The sequence below is a fragment of the Thalia democratica genome, chromosome 6, assembly GCF_965202585.1.
Source record: "Thalia democratica chromosome 6, ktThaDemo2.hap1.1, whole genome shotgun sequence".
In the NCBI taxonomy this organism is placed as follows: Eukaryota; Metazoa; Chordata; class Thaliacea; order Salpida; family Salpidae; genus Thalia; species Thalia democratica.
The window spans coordinates 41,373,472-41,383,178 of NC_139170.1; the positions used below are offsets into that span (position 1 = coordinate 41,373,472).

General features: G+C 23.3%; 1 protein-coding gene across 1 annotated transcript; it reads right to left on the reverse strand.

Annotated features, from left to right (window-relative positions):
* On the reverse strand, window positions 1-4,677 carry LOC145839078 (uncharacterized). Its single transcript, XM_082946689.1, has 9 exons — window positions 4,531-4,677; window positions 4,331-4,438; window positions 2,848-2,952; window positions 2,527-2,641; window positions 2,106-2,185; window positions 1,654-1,758; window positions 1,441-1,576; window positions 1,059-1,230; window positions 1-190 (listed from the first exon to the last, which is right to left on the reverse strand). The coding sequence occupies exons 1-9, from the start codon at window positions 4,609-4,611 to the stop codon at window positions 1-3; spliced, it is 1,092 nt and encodes a 363-aa protein (XP_082802815.1). The 5' UTR covers window positions 4,612-4,677.
* Window positions 4,678-9,707: the final 5,030 nt, after the last annotated feature.

A 9,707-nucleotide genomic window follows, 5' to 3' on the forward strand; every position in this document is an offset into this window, starting at 1 on the left:
TTATATTACATTGTTTGCTGCAAACATTGTCAAATTTGAAGGTTTAAATTTGCTGTACTCTTCGTTTGTCAAGATTTCATTGACATCTTGGCTTCTTGGTTTGTACAAACTAGACTTACCAACTTCTTCTATTAATGTATCTGAAAGTGGAAATTTGTCACAGCATAACTCCATTCTTTTGCAGGTTGATCTGAGAAAAATAGATTTTATTATAATTTTGGGTAATAATTGGCTTAAGAATGTAAAAAGTAATTGTAGGAATTTTTTATTACTAATGTTTGAATTGAACCTTTGAATGAAAAAGAGTAATTTATAAACCATACATTGAGTTATAATTTTGTACTTTACCTATATTATATTTATGATAAAAATATTCAACAAACAGATTAACACTATACTTTACTTTATCTAAAAAGACAACAACCTATATAATATTTAAATAATAAGCAAACGCCAAGCTTTTTAACCTTGTACAAATAGTTTTAATTAGAATGAAAAATTTAAAAAACTACCTAAACTAAAATTTGTTAAAAAAGTTCTAGTAACTTTTACTAGTGATATATATTATTGAATTTTACTGATAATATACCGATAAATTTAGCAAAAAAATGTTTCAATTCTTATTATGCATTTATTCTTCCCTTATATTTAAAATAAAAGAAAAAAAATTATATAAAACAAATCGTTGTAATACAAAATATTAATTTAATTGGATTACATTAAAAAAAACAAGTTATTAATAGGGCCTTTATGTCTCCTATAATAAAATATGTTTTTTAAAAGTAAAAATCAAAATGATAAGGTTTGTTGAATAATAACAAAACAAAATTCAAAAATTTCTTGTTTCAAGGATCCGGGTACACAAAAAGACCTCTCGGTCATCGAGCTGCATACCCAACTTTAACTAAAATTAAATAATCTAAATAATGATTAAAAACTTTACAGTTTAAATTACACATTAAAATTTCATTTCTATGAAATAAATAGTTTAAAATAAAAAGACATAAATCCAAATACATTAAATTTTTACTTACCTAATAATCATTAAGGAGTTTTACAAAATATGGCCCATATTAGATTGTCTATTGTTTTTCGAGATATTCATCAAGGAAAAGTCTCGCTCGATTTGCGCGTTACTAAAAGGTATCGTTTGTAGTTTCATCATTAACTCCTTAAGTTCTTGGTATTCAACGCGAACACTGCTCCAAAAGTTAACGTTTGTTGATTTATCTGTTAAGAATAAACTGATAACTTTTTATGTACATAATCAATTGTAAGTGTACTCTTACAATAATAAATCATGTTTTTATTTTATCAGAACTTAGTTTTCAGTAGATTTACAATGTTTACTAAATTACAAAACTTGTTTAACATTAACACTGAAAATTTTAATTTATATTTAAGTAGTATTGTTACTATTGTTATTTTCCTTTAGCTAACCGATACTTGTTTGATGACGTCCATGCAAACTTTTGTATTGAAGTGAGATAGTATCTCTGTGGTTTCCTTCAAACAATTTTTTAATTTTTGGATGTTCTAAAAACTTCTCAATATCCGGCATCCGTCTATTTAAGGCCTTTAAAAAATTATAAGTTTTAATGACATTTAAATAAGTTATTTTATTTTTTGAAGATATATTTAATACCAACTAACATCGTTTACAACTTCATACTGAGCCATAAATTCAAGATTTTGCAGCATTCTTTTTTCCAATTCAATTATAAACACTACAACAAAACTTTGAAAAATATTTTTTACCTGTATTAAAACAATTAATTATAAAAATGTTGGAATTATAGGAAAATTAGTTACAGATTAGAACCGTAGCGTGTCATTAACAGAAATTTTTTCACGTGTAATACACAACATTAAGTAAATTACTTAAGTAAAGTATGAGAATTTACTGAAAAAAAAAAAAACGATTATGTAAAAAATAAACACAGTTATTATAATAACTTGTATTTTGACTTAAAATTTTTTCAAGTAAAGTAAAAACAATTTCAGAAATTATTCTCATTAAACAAATCCTATTTAAAAAAAATCAATTAAGTTTAGTTGTTAATAAACCCAATTGACTAAACAACGTGAATTTTAATTAGTTTAACCTCTGCCTTCTTACTAATGGATAAATTTGCATAAACTTCGTTTACTTCTACATGAAAGATAGGTTCTTCCAAAAGGTTAGCTACAAAAAAAATGTAAATTTTAGTAACTACAACTTAGTTTATATAGTAAAATAATAATTTAACAATTAATTTAATAAAAAAATAAAATATTGATAATAATTACTTATATCGTTTACTCTGTATAAAATCCAATCTAAATTTGAATCTACTAAATCTTTAACAAAATGTTAGTAATGTTTTGTTATAAGAACGTTATTGTACGTTTGTTTGCGTTACTAATTAAAAAATAATGTTTATTTACGCCAAAATGTTGTAGATATAAAATCAAACGAAACTTTATTATTAATAGCCTAAAATTAAAAATTATTCTTAGTTGCCTTGTGATCTAAATTAAGCTTACTTGAATTTGGTTGGTAAATGAGGTCTTTTAGATGCTGTATAAGTTTTGTTATTGCTAATCCAAACTTAAAAGGTTCTACTTTACTTTTTTGTAGAAGAATATTAACAGAATTTACCTGATGAATAAAAATAATTAATTATTACACTGTAAAAATTTAGTCTTGCTTTACATTTAATACTTACAGCTAAACTTGGCATGACTACAAAATAAGTAATTAAAAATAAACATTTAAAATCAAATTAGAATGATTGAAATTAGTTATGTTATAGTGCTTAGGGTGTTAATTCATTATTAAGCAGATAATAGGTCTTAGAAACTAACTTTCTCTAAAATTTTGCCCATAAATTTAAAAAGAAAATTTAATCTATTGCTATTTAGCATTTTTCGAATACTTTCAGCATGTAAATCGTTTCTTCTTCTTTCTGGCTAATATACAAACAAATGTTATAGGTAAGAATAAAAATTTCGATAACAAACATCATTATAGTTAATAAACACTAATACTTATAAAACAAGGCTCATTAACAAAGAAAGTTTTGTTTAAAAAGATATATATTCTTATTAAATCTATGTTAATTAATTTGTGCTTTTAAACATTTATTATATATCTTCTGATTATATATTTGATTTAATAAAATGTTACCTTAGTAAACATATGATTACTAAGTTTCAGGGCAGATTGAATTTTAAATTTGTAGATATTTGTAAAAATATAATTGTAAAAATGCTAAATAATTTAAAACAGGATTGTTTTAAGTTTTATACTAATAATTTTTCTAATTATTAAAGCGTCTTGAAGTTTATAGTAATAGTTTAATACCTACTTCATTAAAAAAAGCTTATAAAAATTTGCTTATAATAAAATTGTTATTTATATCACAACTTTTATCAAAAATTTATATATAAATTTAATCAATGCAGTGAAATAATTCTTTTTTGAAATAAAAAAACTAAGTAGATCTGTCTAGTAATTAAATCAGTCAAAGCTAATCTTCTTAGCATTTATAAAATAGTAAATAAAAATTTTCTTTTTGTATTTGAAAGCAATATACTAAAAAATTTTATAAAGAATTCTTGATATTACCACAAACCATTTGTCAGAAAAATGTTTTTAATATTCAAATAAATGTATTTTATGACAAAAATTAAAATTTTTTTTTTGTTTAACAAACAAAAATCATGATAATTTGTAAGGTGTAAAACCAAAAAATTGTTGTAAATAAATAATTTGCCCATGTCACCGCCTTATGGCCTCTATGAACCATTTTACTTAAATAATAAAATTAGAAATTCAATTTTTGTCTATGAAGCGAACTTTGTTTTATACTAACAAATTTTGGTTTTAATTTTATAATAAAATTAACAGTTTAATTTGTGTGTTGTTATTATAAAATGTATTTTAAGTATATTTATTTAAATAAAGTAGTCAAAGGTTAGTACTAAAGTAAAAAAAATGTCATGCTAAAGTATTGTTAATTATTAAATTATTAAAACAAAATGTTAATTTTTAGGTAAAAAGTGAATTGGAATTTTTGACTTTAGATGATAAAATTTTTTGTGCATTATTGAAATAAAATTACAAAAAATACTTTAAAAACTATTTAAAAATTATTTTTTTTTCAAAAATTACAATGGAAAAATTAATTTAATTCTATAAAAACATGAGAACTTTCCTTTATAATATTTAATAAAAAAGCTCAGTATTAAAAAAAAATTGTTGTTGAATTCAAAATTGAAATACTCAAATGTGTATTCTTAAATACTACAAATTGTTAGAGATAAAAAAACCTTTTAACTCATAAACAGATTCCCAAGATTTCTGGTACCTCATCTTTTTAGGTGGTGGAAAATCTAAAGTTGGTAAATCTTCTTGGTCTGGAATTTCATCTAAAATAATTTCAACGGTTGTTACCTACGAAAATGTAACTGCTAAAGTAATGTGTTTAGTGTGTAACTTAATAACTATTTGTAAATCCAAGAAAAAAAAAACCATTAGAGACTTACCTTAACTACTACAGAATAGCATGGTTGCCACAAGTCAAGCTGAGAAATTTTTCCTGACTTTTCCTGACTTTTTCCTGACATTTTACTAAAGTTTTCCTGACTTTTTTCAAGATTTTTCTGACTTTTTACTATAATTTTACTAAAAAAGGCATTGAAAATTAAGTAATTTTGTAAACTTTAAGGAAAATTTTGCAATTTTAGTCTGACTTTAAAGAATTTTTAATTAATTTTTCACTAATCGAAGGCTTTGAAATAAAAGGAAATAAATAAATTTGAACTGACAATATCTGAGGTTTTTATAAATTTTTTTTCCTGACTTTTTCCTGAATTTTTTCAAAAACCCCCCACTTTGACCTGAATTTTCCTGACTTTTGTCATTTTTCTTAGTTTTTCCTGATTTCCTGAATTTTCCTGACTATGTGGCAACCCTGAGAATAGCCACCTGATTTTTATTTAAATTTTTTACATGATTTCAAAAAATCTTCAAAAATACACATTTTAGAGTCTAGCTTTAGTTTAAAGTTAAATTATTGTAATAAACTGTTTGGAATAGTACAAGGTTGCCACTCATGTTTATAAATTTTTCCTGGTTTTTCAAATCTCTACAAGGCTTTTAAAATTACATGTATTTTGGTTTATTTTCAGTTTAAAGTTATGTCTAATATAAAAAACTGTGTTAAATAATAAAAAAACATGGTATATGTACTATAAAGTTAATTAAAATGTGTATTATAACTAAAAAATTTTAATTGAAATCTTATTTATATGATAGTTTTTTTGTGTCAAGTTAAAATTGTACTACTTAACATGCTGAAATTGTTAAAAACTGAATGTTTTTCTAAGTCTTTGGTAAAAAATTTCTCAAATTCCAGGTTTTTTTTGCCTTAGTTGTTAAGTATCAGGTTTCCAGGTAAAAACAGATTTCCAGGTAAAGTGGCAACCCTGATAGCATAAGCCATTGAAAAATACTTAAGTTTATTGAAATGCGTTTTATGAAAAAAAATTTTTTTTGCTGATAAAAAAAAACTTATTTATATGATAGATTTTTGAATCAAGTTAAATTTTATTACCGAACTATGTAAACTTGTTAAGAATTTCAGGTTTTTTAGGTTTATTGTTAAAAAATTTAGGTTTTTTTTAAATTATATCTAATTTCAGCTTTGCTAAGGTTTTAATTGCCTTAATTGTCAAAGTACAGAATTTTTAATTTCTAGGTAAAATAGCAACCCTATAGTTATTATCCACTCTTCAAACAATTTCCTGACTTTTTATTACAATTTTCCTGACTTTTCTAAATCAAATTACCAATTAAAACAAATAATATAATACATATTCAAACACTTGGAATTAATAAAGCCTTCAATTTTATATTTCAGTTTATCAATATTTATAAAATTAGTAGTAAATATTTTACCCTTATTTATGTAAAAAATATTAAAAAACAACTATTCTACAATAAACTATAAATAATTAAACTTAACCATGAAGTTCACCTCTTTTATAATTTATTTTAAAAATTTAAACAATTTTGAAAAAATTATAATGAGGTAAATTATAAACATAAACTTATTACTTAAAACACTAAACCTAGTGTTTAATTAGAATGAAATTATTTATTTACTTAAACAAAAAACAATTCAATTCTAACATATGCTAGATAAACAAACTTATGTGTATTATCATTGTTTTACTAAAAAATGCTACAGATTATCAAACTGCTTACAAAAACTGTTTGTTCTAGTAGGATAGTTTAAAAAAATTTTAATAGAAACATTTTGCAGTTTTATAAAGGATATTCATTTAATTTTACCAGATGAAGGCATTAAGTAATTTTGTAAAATTCTTGGAAATAATTTTAATCACACTTTGAAGAATTTAAATTAATTTTTTACCATTCAAAGACTTGTTTTTGAATATAAGGAATTCAGTGAATTTAAACTGACAAAATCTGGTATTTTTTAATATTTAGTCAAACTTCCTGACTGTTTAAAAAAAAAACCTTACTATTCTTGTTATTTATCTTTTTTTTCTGCTTTTCCTGATTTTTTTGACTTTTCCTGACCTTGTTTCAACTCTGCTTAATTTACAAAACTAGTTTTAAAAACCTTGAGTTGTACACTAAAACTTTCAAGTATAATATTTTTTTTAGATAAACTACCTAATTATAATAAAAAAAGACTCAATAAATTTGTCACATTAAAAATTTTAAATAGATTTAATCTAAGCAAATAGTAGTTTCAAGTTTGTAAACAAAAATAATAAATTATATTCAAATTACTTTTAAGTGAAATCTATGTCTTAATAAAATAATTTATAATGAATCTTAAAAAATTATAATAATCAAACTTTATTTTTAAGTTTAAAAATTCAAATAATTTGATAAAAGTAGGATATAAGAAAAAATAATTTGTCTATTGCATCTAATTTTTGGAAAAAAAAATCAAATAATAAATTAATTTAACATCGATTAGTTCTAAAGCTACAATGTTTTTAGTTTATTAACCATTTAAATAAGTGGAAGATACTTTTCTTTAATTTTTCTAACCAAACATTACCTACTACTACAAGGTTAAAAGGTAGTTATGATTAAATTAACAATTAAGTGAATAAAATTAACCTTATGAAAATAAAAAACATAAACTTACATTTAAGGCATTCATACTTATAAAAACAATATGCTTTTAAATATGTTGGTGTAATTGAATATATGAAACTTTTATGTTCTCAACTTGTAAAATACAGCTTTTGCTTTCATAAGAAATTTTAATTCTATTGCCATGCTTTTTATTTTTTTTTCTACTGCGGGGATTTTGTGCTCTGCGATTTAACATCTCTGGCTTGCAACAAGAAGAAAAATTGAAAAATTCGATAATATAAACATTTTTCTAAGAATAATATTATCTTTCTTGCTGAGGGGCTACTTGGCCTGTAGTACCCTGTTTGTGCGATGAAGAGTAATTCGGGTCAATAGGACGTTTGGGTACGCCCACTTTTTCTAACCTCTTGCTCTTATGAGCCTTGATTTCTGTGGTCTCGCTAAAAGCGGCTTGCATGTTCTCTTTGGAGAACATGCCGTCATTATTACTAACCTTCGGCTTACTGCGATTACTTGTGCTCATAGTGCTACTTCTGAGTGAGTTACTAATCTATCTATTGTATTTTATTAACTAGCCAGAGGGACGTGTCTAACTATGGCTACAACAAGTTTAGTAAGTTACGTTAGTTTATGATTACGTTAAGTATGTTAAGAGATAATGAAGCTGCTAGCGATCTCTATTTAGTCTAAACAACTATACTTAAGTTATTAAATTTTATGTGAAACTAAGTGTACAACTGAGTTTAATAAAATGTTAGCAATCTTTAAAGCAACTTATTTTATTCAAAATTATGTAAACAAATACAATAATTCACACTAAACAATTTCAAATGTACAATTTATATTAGAGAAACAGAAATAACATGCAAAAGAATAAACAATACTCACGATTACAAACGATGTGTTAAGAAAAGCTGCTGCAACTGACTGAACGTCATGCTAAAGCAGTTCGAGAAGTAAACAAAGCGATAAAAAAGTCCCTAATTTGAGAAACCTCTCTAGCGCCTTTTTTTGTTTAAACGAAATGTCGTTACAATATAAACAAATTATTTTTTATTTTATTTTTTAATTAAAACTTGTTTTAAAGGTTTTATAAATGCTTAGTAAGTTAAATATTTTATTTTTCAAGATTAATATAAACAAATTATAGTTGTTTTATTGTATTTTAGAACTTAATTTTTTAATTAAAACTGGTTTTAAAGATTTTATAAATGCTTACCTTAGTTAAAGTTTTTATTGTATTTTTTAGCAAAGTAAAGATTTAAATTGTACATAGCAGTCACACACTCAAAGTATTCTGGATAACTTTAGAATAATTAGAGTTTTATTTTTGAACTCAGGCTGACTCAGTATAGTTTTTTTTATCTATGAAAAACTAAAGACATTTTAGCTTTGTTAATAATGTCATAACAGATGTTTTCCTATATTTGAATGATATTTTGCTAGCTAGTTTTAATAAAAAAAATTTTAACCAATTTTGTAAAAAAAACATTGATAAATTTGGAAAGTTAGTCTTATTTCGAAAAATAAGAAGAAAATTTCAAAAATAAAATCCTGGAATTGGGGTTGGTCTTAGGGTAGAGCTATTGTTAATACTTATTTTACTTGTATTGTTATATTATTTGTTTACAATGAGTTTGTTGTCTATGCATATTGTTTTATTATATGAAGATTTTTTCAGAGTTTTTGCTTTTATTCCCAACTTTCAAAGGTTTTTCATGATCTCTGTTTTTTTATCTTTATTATATTAACAATTTTTAACTATTTTACAAAATTACAAAAAATTAAGTTAGTACATTTTTATTTTCTAGTTAGCTATACATTTTGAAATGATGTTTGGTTAGAAGGTCCGAGTTTACCTCTTCCATTAGCTTATTTTGCATGTACAAGTAGTGAATAGTCGTTTAATGTTTATAACAGGTGTATTCGTTTATTAGACAAGACAAACATAATTTTAGCAAGTACAATTTATTAGATTTAAATATATGTAAAATTGATATGCGAACTACATTTTTCTATAAATTTGTGACTTGATTTCAATTTTAACATAGGTTTACTTAACAAAAATGATTTGTTTTGAAATTTTTGCAGTATTGTTGTTATAAAGACGTAAGTTTTAAGTTAAACATTGTTCTAAGTGATATAGTATTTATTAATTTCTATCGTTCTAAATTAAGTTATAACTAGAAATAACTTTTGAAAAAAATTGATATACAAAGAAACTAAAAATGAACGTAAAAATAAAAATCATTTCTTATTCATGTTTTTTCAAAATTTTTGTTTCACTTTTATTGTTAGTGGTGTAATTTCTATTCTTTTCGTCATTGAAATAAATACTTGCTAAAAAACGGTATTCTATGCTATTTTTAACCAAAATTAAATTATAACAAAAAAGCTTGAATATTTTACTACTTAAGTTGAAGTAATGGTGTATCCTAATATAAACATTTAAAGTAATTTTTTTATTTTCTTTTTTTTTTCAACTTATCAACGAATGAGCATAAATTAAATTTAACTTTTAGACAAAGTTTGTACACTTGATTTATACAACATATTTTGATAACTAAAGCTTAAATGTAAC